At 41.6% G+C, this 13,351-nt stretch overlaps 2 protein-coding genes across 2 annotated transcripts; both read right to left on the reverse strand.

The window, feature by feature from the left end:
* Positions 1-534: 534 nt before the first annotated feature.
* On the reverse strand, positions 535-4,365 carry klhl23 (kelch-like family member 23). The gene is made up of 4 exons (XM_006788492.2): positions 3,900-4,365; positions 2,438-3,667; positions 1,327-1,479; positions 535-1,247 (listed from the first exon to the last, which is right to left on the reverse strand). The coding sequence occupies exons 2-4, from the start codon at positions 3,660-3,662 to the stop codon at positions 937-939; spliced, it is 1,689 nt and encodes a 562-aa protein (XP_006788555.1). The 5' UTR covers positions 3,663-3,667; positions 3,900-4,365; the 3' UTR covers positions 535-936.
* Positions 4,366-6,709: 2,344 nt separating this feature from the next.
* phgdh (phosphoglycerate dehydrogenase) lies at positions 6,710-13,330 on the reverse strand. The gene is made up of 12 exons (XM_006788493.3): positions 13,086-13,330; positions 11,352-11,503; positions 11,199-11,264; positions 11,046-11,100; positions 10,759-10,857; positions 10,540-10,672; positions 10,300-10,448; positions 10,049-10,201; positions 9,101-9,239; positions 8,716-8,843; positions 8,399-8,621; positions 6,710-7,082 (listed from the first exon to the last, which is right to left on the reverse strand). The coding sequence occupies exons 1-12, from the start codon at positions 13,221-13,223 to the stop codon at positions 6,928-6,930; spliced, it is 1,590 nt and encodes a 529-aa protein (XP_006788556.2). The 5' UTR covers positions 13,224-13,330; the 3' UTR covers positions 6,710-6,927.
* Between the last annotated feature and the right edge of the window lie 21 nt (positions 13,331-13,351).

Below are 13,351 nucleotides of genomic sequence, written 5' to 3' on the forward strand. Positions count from 1 at the left end.
AGGATGGAGCCGTGCTTTTATGTTGTTTTTGCCGAATTCCTTTCATGTAGCAGCAGAAATCAAGACTCATCAGACTAAGCAGCATTTTTCAGTCTTGTATTGTTCAAATTTTGGTGAGTCTGTTTGTACTGTAGCCTGTTTCCTGTTCTTAGCTGACAGGGGTGGCATGCAGTCTGGTCTTCTGCTGCCAAGTTAGCCCCGCTTTAAGTGGTTATTTGAGTTACTGTTGCCTTCCTATCAGCTCAAAGCAGTCTGGTCATTCTGTCTTGGATCAGTTATTTCAACTTGCGAACTGCCACTCACTGGACATCTTCTCTCTGTAAACCCTAGAGATAGCTATCTGGGAAAAACCCAGTAGATTAGCAGTTTGTGAAATGGCAACAACCATGCCACATTCAAAGTCATTCACAGGATCATCTTGAACATGTTTACGTGCTTAAATGCAATGAGTTGCTGCTATGTGACTGCTTATTTAATATTTGTGTTAACAAACAGTTTAACAGATATAACAAATGAAGTGCCAAGTCCATAAAATTCAGTGAACTCAAACAGAACTTTATTAGCATTTTAGTACTTTATTTAATCAAGGTACAACCTAGTACACCTCTACTAATAAAAGTCTATTTGTAGTGTGATTTTTAAATAATACTTATTAGATTATAAAATGTCATCTTCTCTTTTTTTGCATTTCTTTTCAGTCTATTTTAAACAAACAACCAAACAAACAAAAAACGCTCAACATGAGGCCCCTGAGTTTTGTATGAAAAGCTGGTATTCATCACTATATTCACAGTTTGGCAAATAGCTTCCTAAAGGATCTGGTGCAGGCTGACATGCTGTGAGATAAATATGAAGTGTGGAATATTAGCTCTCTTCAGTGGAGTCACTGTTAGATCCATTTGGCACAAAATAATCAGTAAACAAAAATTTGTGTCACTAAACACCATAAACACAAATACAGCCATGTGACCTGGTCGGGCTGGGGAGAGTCCCCACTATCTCCCACGAGTCCAGCTCAGGGTTATATTTCTCGATGCTTTGAAGGTAAGTCCCTTTGGAGTACGAGTATCCACCTGTTACGTAAATACAACCATTTATTACCACGGCCCCACACTCCATCCTCCTCTCCTTCATCACCGATATCGGTCTCCACTCGTCTCTCTCTGTGTCGTAGCAGTCGGCAATCGTCGTCTGTCCACCCACCACATACAGCTTGTTGTTGAGAGACACAGAACACAGCCCGTACTCTGAAATGAGAGGAGTTCACCTTAGAAAACAGCATTTAATATACTCATGCTTCTGTTTGGTCTGCTTTAGCACGCATACCTGGATGGGGACTTATTGTAATGATGCTCCACTCGTTGACATCTGGTCTGTACACCTGTGTTTTTTCATAGGTGCAGCTTCCTCTGTAGCCATAATGACCTCCGGTTACATAGATTTTATCTCCCATTACACACGCAGTAGCATTTCCTACACCTTCAAAGAAAACAGAAATCATAAGCATCACTTGAACAGTCCAAACTGTCTATCACGTAAAAAAGATGATACCTTAAGTATGTGTTTTATCACTTCATTCATACAAAGTTATATATATATATGCACAGTGCAAAGGCACAGTTCACCCAAAATCAAAATTACATGTTTTTCCTCTGGCCTGTAGTGCCATTTATCCATCTGGATCATTTTGTATGAGTTGTTCAGATTAGTAGATATCAGCTCTATCAGATTCTGTTTTTTCTTTAATAAAATGGAAATAAATGGCACTTGACATCTGGTTATCAAAGCACTGTTTGGAAAAACTCAGCAGCCTTTGCAGAAACTGTGGCCTAGTCGTTCAAAAATCTGCAAACCTTGTTTCAAGCAGTTACAGTTATGAACTGCTCTATTATTTGCTAAGCTATACCCCCACAATTCATCTAACCATGCTGAAAAGCATGAGTTTGCAACAGTGTGACACTATCTAAACATTAATGGTGTCTCCTTCTGCTGAGCTGTAATGTTAGCTGCCTGCTTTGGGTGGTGGATACAATTCTTAATGTGAACTCTGTCAGCTTGCTGTTCTGTGCAGAACATATAATAAATAGCTGCTACCGTAAATGGTATGAGTCACATAAATGATTGTCAATGATACTGTTTAAAAAAACATATAATGACATTTGATTTTAATGCTCATTCTTGAACTTAGAAACAACAAGTTCCATGTATGAGCTGCTCAGGAGCTTTCAGTCAAAAATCACATGATCTTCATCAGCAGATGGTATTATGACCATGTGTTTTAAACAACAGCTTTTCATCCTATAAGAAGCCCATAAAGAACTCATACAACTCCACTAAATGGACCTTGTGGTGAAACTGCTTTCTCTGCCTTCATTTATTCATATCCTGCTCATCATTTCAGCCCTGGAGATAACACAATCCCAGTATTTCAGCATACCTTGGATCATTTTGGCCACAGGGAACCATTTCTTTTTTAAAGGATCATAAAATTCGGTGTCTCGTTCTGGAGCTCCTCCCCGGTAGCCTCCGATGGCATAGATGCAGCCGTGCAACGCCACAGAGCAATGGTAGTACCTGGCTGTAATCATGGGGCAGCCCTCAGTCCATTCATCACAGTCACAGTTATAAATTGAAACAGTGTCCAGGGCCTCAACAGTGTTTGTCTTGTAGCCACCTGTCACATAGATATTTGCACCAAGTAAACTGACGCTGTAGCTCTCTCTTGCATGGTTGGGCATGTCCTTTCCTTGCACCCATGTGTTGCTGATAGGATCCCAGATGTGGACTTCACAAAGAGGGTGCCAATAGTACCCTCCAATGATATACATGTTGGCAGACATTTTTCTAGCCGCAGGTATCTCTTTTCCATTTGACCTTAAAGCCTGGATGATTATAGATTTCAATTTCCCATCATTCTTCTTTAAGTATTGTCTATACACGTCTAACGTGGTCTTAAAGTAAATCTCATCCAGATCCAGATGGATGGAGTGTAGCATAATTGACACGTGGTGCATGCGATTATCTAAGTCATGGTTTACCCATGTGGCGACAGCATCTATCAACACTTCATCTTTCTGCACAGTGAGGCTCTGTACAGCCAAGACTTCTCTCATCTTCTCAGGGTGCAGATCTAGAAACTCCTCCTGCCGAATGAGCTCCGGGAACCTGCTCAGCATCACTCTGCGTGCCTCCCTCTCCAGCCCAGGGCACAGGTGCAGCTCAGCGAAAGCGTGCATGCCCAGGCAGTTGTCCACATCCAGGAGGCGAATGAGAAACTCCTCACATGCTTGCTTCACAGGAACGAACTGCAGCAGGTCTGCAGCCTCCAGCAGGCTCTGTACGTTGCTCTCAGTGATGCACACCTGAGCAGTGTACACGTAGTCCACCAGAGCACCCAGCACCTCGTAGTCTATGCCGCTCAGTTTGATGACGCTGTTTGATCTCTCCTTCATGTCAGCTGTGAACATGACTTTGAAATAGGAGCTGCGGGCTGACAGCAGCGCCTTGTGGCAGTGAAACACCTGTCCCGACTCGCCACACTGCAGAGCGACATCGGTAAACAGCCCGCTAATGTAGAAGTGCCTGAGCGCATCCAAGAGCTCTGCCGGATGGTCACCATCACAGAAGTCATATGTGTAGATTTCGGCTTGTTTATGTGACATGATACCTAGAAAAGAGAGATGGAGAAAGTATGTGTCTAATGTAACCCAAACACACACACACACACACACACACACACACACACACACACACACAGTGGGCTGGCGAACATCAAAGCAATACCGAGGCGTCACATTCCCATTTATAATTAATTGCAGTGTGACTGGTCATAGAAGAGTCTTCGCATTTACGCTTTAATCCATGTATCCAAGCAGACACACTGCTTGATTACCACTCACCCTATTTCCATGAATGACTCGAGCTTTTTTTTTTCTGTCTCTCCTTCCACACTGTCCTCAAGCTCTCCCGTCTCCACCACACATGAGCCTCAATTTAGCTCACGCAGGACAGTCGCAGGCAGGCAGCTCGATCCTATTTTGGTATTTGTGAGCAGCGTCCATAACCCCCTCCTCCTCCTCTCTTCTCCTCTCCTCTGCTCTGTAGTCTCAAACAGCGGGTCCTTGACAAAACTCCTTGAGAGGAATCACCCAACCCCACCGTTTTCTCTCAGAGTCTAAATATAACCTCCATCCATCCACAGTCTCGTGACGCGCTCACGAACGGCACATTTTCTGTGCACCCAGCAGGCGCAAACAGAATACAAATAGTATACAAATGAGCGTCGCTTTTTACTAGGGCGCAAGAAGGAGAAAGGGAAGACGACGACGAAGAAGAAGTCATTGCACTGGTCCATTCATGTGTTCACCATTCTTGGCGTTGCCATGGTATTCTGAACCCAATTCGAGTGCGGTAAAGGCTTTAGCTAATCCTAACGAGGATTAACAGCACAAGGCTGCAGAGACGGAATATGTGTTAATCTCAGCAAATGATATATAATGAAAAATATTACTGCATTAGAACTAAAGTAATAACAGAGCCTTTGTAAAACCTTTTTTTTTTTAAAAGACAGATTGTTTTTTGTGCCCCATAACAAGCCGCCTGGGTTTACAAAGCAACAGAGAGGACTGTCATTGCTGTTACCTGAGAGTTTAACGCTTAATGCTGAATTAAAGGGGACAGCGGTGCAGACTGGACTCAATGCATAACTTAATGGCTAAGTGACAGAGATTTGACTGGCAACTGTTTTGCATAAATGTTCATAAAAAAGTTACCTTCCGTGAGACATGCTGTTTCTTTTCTTTTTAGTCCAATGAAGGATTTTATTCATGAATTTATTCTATCGTTTAACTGTTGTTAAAATGAGCCCTGCGACGATCCATCTCAGTATTTTCTGAACGTTTAACTTATAAATCAAACGAATGAAGTTGATAAAACAGCCAACTGAGGTAAAATATCTAATTAAACTTTCAAAATGAATCAAACTTTGTCTTGTGTTACAACATCATAACATTTTATGTAACACAGTAGTAAGTCTGTGTGAACGGGTGAAATTGTTTAATTTTATATTAACGTGCAAAAAAACTTGAGCTAACTTCTTTATAGTTTGCTTCCAATGAGCCAGACTTGTAATTTTGTTTCAGGTGGTCTTAGGAGATAGCTCTGTGGGCTTTCTGAAGGCCCTTTGCACATTGGCTGCTTTTTCACTTATTTTCAGTCCAGCTCTTGTACCTCACAATTTTCATAGGGATTTTTTGTTTTGTTTCGTTTTGTTTTGTTAAGCACTTTAACATTGATATATGAATCATTCAAGCATAAAAAGCCACCTTAATCAAGGGATGAACCAGTGTTGTGTCTACACATAACAGACAACTTAGCAAAGAACCAATAATAAATTGTATCTTTAGCCACTTTATTGTACAAACACCTAATTTGTTCCTTTAGTTGAATCTATGAAAAACTCCATCACAGTTTGACAGGCATTGCAACAACAGCATGATTTCTAAAGAGCTGTTAGACAAAAAAAAAAAAAGGCATATCTCAGCATGCCATTCACTGTGTCCTTAATAAAAATTAAGAAACTGGACAAGCAAAGGACAAACAAAAGCTTGCAGGCCTAAAAAAAAATCAAACCCTGTGTTGAGCAGACAAACAGTATCTAAAAGTCATGTTCTTAAGAAAGAAGGGGGGAAAAACAGCAAAGACCTGACACAGGACCTGAGAGATGCTTAAGGTCCTAAAGTTTATCCATCTACTGGTGACATTAGAAATCGTCTCAAGGTGGCTGTCAAGAAGTCGTTCTTAAGGAAGGGAAATGAGGAAGAAAAGCCTGAGGTATGCAAAATTACACAAAAACTTTACTGAAAATCAGTGACAACAGGTTGTTGAAGAGTGAACAATCCAAATGTGAAATGCTTGTTTCAAATCCATCATCCGATATATGGATGCAGAAGAAGGACTGTTGTATCTGACATTAACCACAAGCCATAGTGCTTTGCTGTGGATTAAACAGATTGCTGTGTAGGCTGGACTAACTGCATGACTGATTAGGCAGCGGACAAGATTGAATTAAGTTTTTCATGCAACGATTCCACAGATTCCATTATTTAATCTCTTTATTTATTTATTGTTGAAAACTACACTACTGTGGCATCCACTGTTGTTTTCTGGGAGGATGGAGTAAAATATATCATGCTTAAGGATTCAGAGAACTGAGCATATGCACTGCATGTGGTAGGACTCATATTTTCTGAAGGTCTACAGAAAATATAAGTGAATGCCTATTTCTGGCTACTCTGTTTTGAGACAATGAGCTGAAATGTATTCTTATTTAGAAGTGGAAAGTAGTGAGATGAGATGATCTAAAGTGAGTGAGATTTCCATGATGCCACAGGAACAGATTTACATGTGAAAAAAGTTGTGTTGTTGCTTGCTTGCTACAACCTACAAAGCAGCTTTCTGCCACTAGCTCTGGGATGTGTTGTGCAGCCCTTTACTGTGTAATCTTACCAAATATTAACAACAGTGGGGCAAAAAACCCCCCCATAGAACCGACACAAATCACACATTGAACATTTTAATAGAGGAATTATTGAAGGGCTGTCGTACTGAACTCGAGCTGTGTAGTGAAGTATTTTTAAAATCTAAAAATATAAGGCGTTCATATTAGAAAGTCTTCTTTAAAAGGATCACACAACAAACTGAGCAGCGTACAACGGACATTTTTATTTAATTTCTACTTCTACAAGTTAATAAAAACATCTAAACACTGGAATGTTATAAAATGCAGGTTTTAAACTGCAACTTCTGAACAAGTTGTTAGCTGTAAACACAAAGACCGGATCATTTATATTAGACGCTCCTGAAAATGTTACAGATCTCACATTCTGAATGCTATTCAGTGCCTCTGTAAGTGCTTTGCGCTGCCATTTAAAAGCTGAGCTGCGCTGCATCCTTCACCACGGAGTTCAAGGCACTGAGATCTCTCAAGAGCGAGGACACCCCCACACAATACCACAGATCCCCAGAGCGGTCTGCAGGAGCACTGAAAGACTCAATCTCCACTCCCTCTGTGGCCAACACTCCTAAACAAAGAACAATTGAAGAGAGAAAATAGGTGTGAATGGAAAGAAAAGAAACATTGGTGAAGGGTACAATTTAGTTCTCATAACTCAGGGCCAGCTTTCATCTAAATTCAAACTCAAAAACAAATGTGCGCAAAGAAGCAGTTGAGGAAAAACAACAAGAATGCATGCTTTGTTTTCAGACACACATTTTAACAGTATATATAGCCCAGCATTGTCCTTAATGTCCAGCAGTTTTTTTAGTGTCCTTTTCTCTGCCACTGTCACCAGAGTGTCCAGCTTCATGCCGACCACAGAGCCAGCCTTCCTGATCAGTTTCTCCAGCCTGGATGAGTCCTTCTTTGCTGTGCTGCTCCCCCAGCACACCACAGCATAGAAAAGTACTCCAGCAACCACTGACTGGTAAAACATCCTCAGGAGCTTCCTGCAAATGTTAAAAGACCTCAGCCTCCTGAGGAAGTACAGTCGGCTTTGGGCTTTTTTATACAGGTGCTCTGTGTTGCATGACCTGTCCAGTTTGTTGTCCACCCACAGCCCGAGGTGCTTGTACTTGTTGACCTCCCTCTCTATCTGAACTGGCAGTGGACCTGCTCTGGATCTCCTGAAGTCCACAACCGGTTCCTTAGTCTTTGAGGTGTTGAGTTGTAGGTGGTTTGTGTGACTCCATGCGACAAAGTTCCTCACCAGACTTCTGTACTCCTCTTCCTGATCATCCCAGATACACCCCATGATGGCTGTGTCATCTGCAAACTTGTGGCATAATTCAGAGTTGTAGCAGAAGTCAGAGGTGTACAGGGTGAAGAGAAGAGGGGACAGCACAGTTCCCTGTGGTGCTCCTGTGCTGCTGACCACAGTGTCAGACGTCTTTATATTGTGTTTAAGGTTACTGCCTTAGCCTCCAAAACTGATGGAACTAATGGAAGTCATAAATTAATTTGTAAAAGACTGAAAAGAAACTTTTCTCAGTTACTGATCGTGAATGTTGAATATACATTTGAATATACATTTGAATATACAATGAGGGAGAGTTTGTGCATTCTTTCTATTGTCCAGCAGGTGGCGACTCTATTGCACTACTGGGTTGGACCTGCTTTTTCTCTGGCTTAATACTTTGTTGCACGGATTCAAACAGGTGCTGAAACAAACCAGTATTGATATGATAGAATTGCACAGTTGCTACAGATTTGTTGGCAGCACATCTGTGCTTCCACCATGTCCCAAAGCTGCTCTGAGATTTGATGACTGTGGAGGCCATTTGTGTACAGTGAAATCTTTTATATTCACAGATGATAGTTTTGATGTCTACATTTTCTTACCAGCCAGTGAGGACAGGAGTTGAGGATTCGCAGGGGCCTTAAAGAACAGCAGATTTCCAGTGAGGGAGATGGGCTGTCTGAACACGCTGTTGCACAGCTCCAGGAGGACAGGCGCTCCACCTTGAACTGAACCGCTGGCTTTGTAGCTGCAGCCATTGGCCACAATCTCCACCTTACACACGCCTTCAGCGGCCCCGGCAGATGCACAGTGGGCCTGGTAAACCTGAAGAAGTTGAGATAAAGGAAAAAGATTTATTTGACATATGTTCCACTTGTTTTTCTCATGTTTTATTTGCCTGAATAAATTGACGGTGTACCGTGATTCCGGTTTCCTTAGCTAAGCTCAGCGCGTTGATGAGGTTTGGGCAACATCCTGATTCATGATTGAGTAAACCCACCAGCACAGCTGAAGTCATGTAATCAGTGCAGGACTTCATGCAATCCCCTGGTTTGTCAAGCAGAGTGCAAAAAGCTTTTAATTACAGGCAAAATATTTTAAAGTAAAACTGTTGTAGAAAAAAAAAAAAGACAAAAGAAATTACACAGAAATGATATTCCTATAATAGCTTCTAAACCCACACGACTGATTGGACAGTTTCACTGTGACACCAGCAGAGGGAGGAAAAGCTGCTTCCTAGTATTTTTCCTTCCTCTCCTTGAGGTCGCTTGGTTACAGGAAACTAGTTAAACCAGAAATGTTACCTTGTGTAGTTATTTGAACGTGACTGAATGGTTTCTTAGACGCGCTGAAAGACTGAAGAACAGATCCAACGGCTTCTCCGAGTTTAATCAGTTGCTGCGACTCCTGGGAGAACGTGCTAGCCAGGACCTGAGCATTTACCTGCATAAGGAGAACAGTTTAAAATCTGTTACAAAATCATTCTTTTTTCTTTTTTTAAAAAAAAGGTTATAATTATTTATTTTTTAAACAATTTTTTTTACCAATACCCTCCAAATGTGATCAAACTGGACTATCTACTGATACTGTTTCCTGCTCAGTCTCTGTTTCTTTGTATGTATCACCACTGTTTGCTTTATGTTTTTTGTACAAAACAAACAATAAAATATATCCGTTTTAAAGCTCCAGATGTCCAATGTGCAGCTGTCATATTCAAAATAAACTGCAGCACTGACGGCACATGGAATAAAAGAAATAAAGAAAAATTTAACTCACATATTCCCGAGACTGACAGTTTTCTGCGAGCATTGCTCGCTTGTCTTATTTCCAGAAACAGTGCTGCAGTTTTATTTTTTATATTCTTCACAGCTTTATAATCATCTGCTTATCTGATAATACTTGACATATTCTGCTGTCCATGGTGTGCAGATGAAAAGTGAAATGATGCATCAAATTCCCACTTTATGGCAAGTGTGGACAGAACCCGAAGCAGAAAGTCTGGCTTAACAAAGAAAGCTAATAACCACAGTCTGTAAAACAGTCCACTACTTCCTGTACAGATAACTGTGGGTATGAAGTCTGATTTGTTGATAGTGATGCTTTTGAAGTTTGAGACTATTTAGGCTTCTTTAGTGATTCATTTTACACAAATCCGCCAAACAATCCCTTCAGTAGCCCTTTAGCAAATTTATAACTCTGGTCTGAGGAGTTATTTTTTAAACACAGTATTAAGAAGAGCACGTAGGACTTACTGCTCCGACCAGGTTCTTTCCCTTCACCATGTCCACGATCTGCAGGGCAATGTCCTCCCCACAGCGAGCCTGAGCCTCCTTCGTACTGGCTCCCAGGTGAGGGCAGCTGATAACATTGGGATGCTCCACCAGTGAGTGGTTCTTAGGTGGCTCCTGTAGCCAAAAACATAAAGAAAATGTGAAATTTAAGCAACAACATCTCTTTATTTAATAAAAAAAAGTCAATCAATCAATTTGACAAAAAGAAAAACCTCCACAAAGACGTCAAGGCCTGCTCCTCCACACTGTCCAGACTTCAAGGCTCTGAGCAGAGCCTCCTCATCGATGATGCCCCCTCTTGCACAGTTCACAACCTTCACGCCTTTCTTGCACTTGGCAAAGCTTTCATCGTTAAGCAGACCTTGGGAACATCAAAGAGAAATTCCACATCTTGCTGATGGACTTTGCGCCACCGTTATAATCGACCGACATATGATTGGTGTTTAGCTCACCGACAGTAGAGGGCAACAGGGGAGTGTGGACAGTGATGTAGTCACACTGGGGCCAGAGCTGCTCCAGAGACATCTGTTCCACTCCCCAGCTGGCTGACACCTCTGGAGGAGTGATTGGATCATAGCCAATAGTCTGTTAAGGAGAAAACAACCTGTCATCTTTTTATGTCTGTTTATTTTAAATATCACAGTAACTGTGAGCAGATATTGTATGCTGACCTTCATGCCAAATGACTGCATCCTCGAGGCGACCTCCTTTCCTATTCTTCCAAGTCCGACTATTCCGAGCACTTTGCCGTACAGCTCTGCACCCATGAACTGAAAAATCGGAAGCAAAACAATGACCCACCTCCAAAAATCTCAAAGTACACAGATCCAAGTGTCCCATCTGATTATTCACAACTGAGTGGACAATGGAGCCAACCATGCAACAGTAATGGCTTGATGCTCCCAGTGCAAACAGCCGTTCAAACGGCACACTGGAGAGCAAGTGAAAATGCTTTTACCTTCTTGCGATCCCAGTTTCCTTGCTTCATTGACATCGCTGCTTGTGGCACGTTTCTGAAAACAGATCAACGTAATAATGGAATATTACTGCACTTCAATTACAACCACAGAGCTTCTCGGCAATTGTTCAGAAATGACATGACTCGTCTTGCCTTGAGAGGCTCATGAGCAGAGCACACGTCAGCTCAGCAGCACTGATCGTGTTGCCACTCGGTGTGCTGCAGAAAAACAGAGTTATAAAGTAAAGTCAGTGGTATACTGGAACTGCACAGTGAAGAAAATCTGCATTTAAACTGGAGGCTTACTTCATGACAATAATGCCCTTTTTGGTGGCGGCAGGAACATCTACGTTGTCCACACCGGTCCCAGCTCTTCCAATAATTTTGAGATTATTAGCAGCACTGACAACATCAGCTGTTACCTTGGTTGCAGATCTAACCACGAGGCCATCATAGTCCTGAGATTCAGAAAAAAGCAGAGCTGTTTTAAATACACCCAATAGTTCACACAGAGTCAATGGGTGTCAGTTATTTTGAGCAGCATAAAAACTGTGAACCAGTCAAAACTCCCATGCTAGGATATGATATACTTACTAAATAATTCTCATTAATTCCTCATTTCTAACACTGATCTTTGGCCTGTTTTATGCCAAATGATTTACCTCTGTCCAACCAGAAGTGTTACAAGACAGGTTATAGTGGTTTTTTTCCCCCTGTTACAATGTAACAGGGGGGAAAAAATGGAAAAAATGTTTCCCATTGCCAGGGGGACACCTGTTAACCATGCAAATAATTTTTTTCCACAATAAAATGTGATTTTATCTCTCTGTCTGTGTCATGTCATGACATGACACAGACTTTGTTGGTCAAAGCTTGGAGAAGGTGTTGTTTCAGGTGCCGAGTTCTGGGTTTGAATCTGTCCCAAAACCATTCACTGTGTTTCTTTTCCCTGCTCTCAGATTTCCCTCTCTTCTTTCCACTTTCATGTCTAAATACAGACTAAAAAGCTAAAACAAAACAAACAAACAAAAAACAAAGATCTTAAAAAAAAAATTTTAATGGTTGAAACTGCAGCAGTCAAAACTGATCAGGCTGCAAAATGACATCTGACTGATAACGTTGCTAAATAGTTGTCAGCAGAGTGCCAAACAACATCTGGTTCGTGTGCACACACTACTATTACCAAATGTTATTCGTATTAACTATAAAGGACACTTTTAAGCCGCTTATGTTGATCTTCATGTAAATTCTATCCCATTTGTTGCATGGTGAATTAGCTCAGTGTGAGAGATGAACACTTTGAGCACTTCAATTTAAGACTAGATGCTGAGAAAGTACAGCCATCCAATGGTCATTCAACATTAAAATGTTTATTGAGAATAGGCTAAAATACATTTTTAAAAATAAATACATTTTGGACTATGGGGGCCCCAAAAGGCTCACAGCCCAAGGGTGTGCAATAATGTTAAGACACCCCTGCAGGGACCTGTCATTTAGGGCACCAGAAGTTTTAGAGCCAGCCTTGTACAGTCCATTCAGCTTGTATGAGAACAGCTCATCATTTCCAATCTGACAAATTGAATTTGTTCAAATATTCTTAGACATACACACATTGGCTCTGTGGAGAAAATGTGGGATTAATGGAACAGTTTGGGTTGGGGGTAGAAGTGGAATCAATGGCCGCCCGATGCACTTGCAGCAGATAGGAGGTCTGACTGTGCGGCAATAGTCACAACACTACGAATGAGTTGCATCAGCTTCACAATGGGCGGTACTAACCGAATAAATCAGTTTTTAACTGGCTGTCGGGATCATTTAATTACACGTGTCAGGTTGAATTGTGTTACGGAATAAAAAATGCCGGCTGCTAGTCCGCAAAAACTTTTTTTAGGCGTGCAGGGGCACATGTGCACCGATTAGAGCGAAGACTAAACTAGACTAAACTTTATAGAAACCTGCTTGGTAGGAAGAAAAAAAATAAACCCGACAGCGGGTGCATGTGAAGAAATTACGCAATATAACGCAGAGTGCCATTACTACCTTTATCTCCGCGATTAATTCATCCTTAGTCATGTTCTGCTTCTCCGTGACTTGGATGCCATTTTCCTCCAGAATCGCCTTGCAGCGAGGGTCGACACTTTCACTAATCAGCACGGTTTTGATGGAGATCGGGGCCATCTTGGTGTTTTCTCTGCGGGTCGCTCGCTGGTGGGCCACCGGTGGGTGCTGAGTGATCTGGGAGAAGAGATGGATGGATGGATCGGGGAGTTGCTTTTTTTTTTTTTTTTTTTTTCCTTCTGCCGGTT

This window comes from Neolamprologus brichardi, chromosome 16, assembly GCF_056152115.1.
Source record: "Neolamprologus brichardi isolate AB-2024 chromosome 16, ASM5615211v1, whole genome shotgun sequence".
Taxonomy (NCBI): Eukaryota; Metazoa; Chordata; class Actinopteri; order Cichliformes; family Cichlidae; genus Neolamprologus; species Neolamprologus brichardi.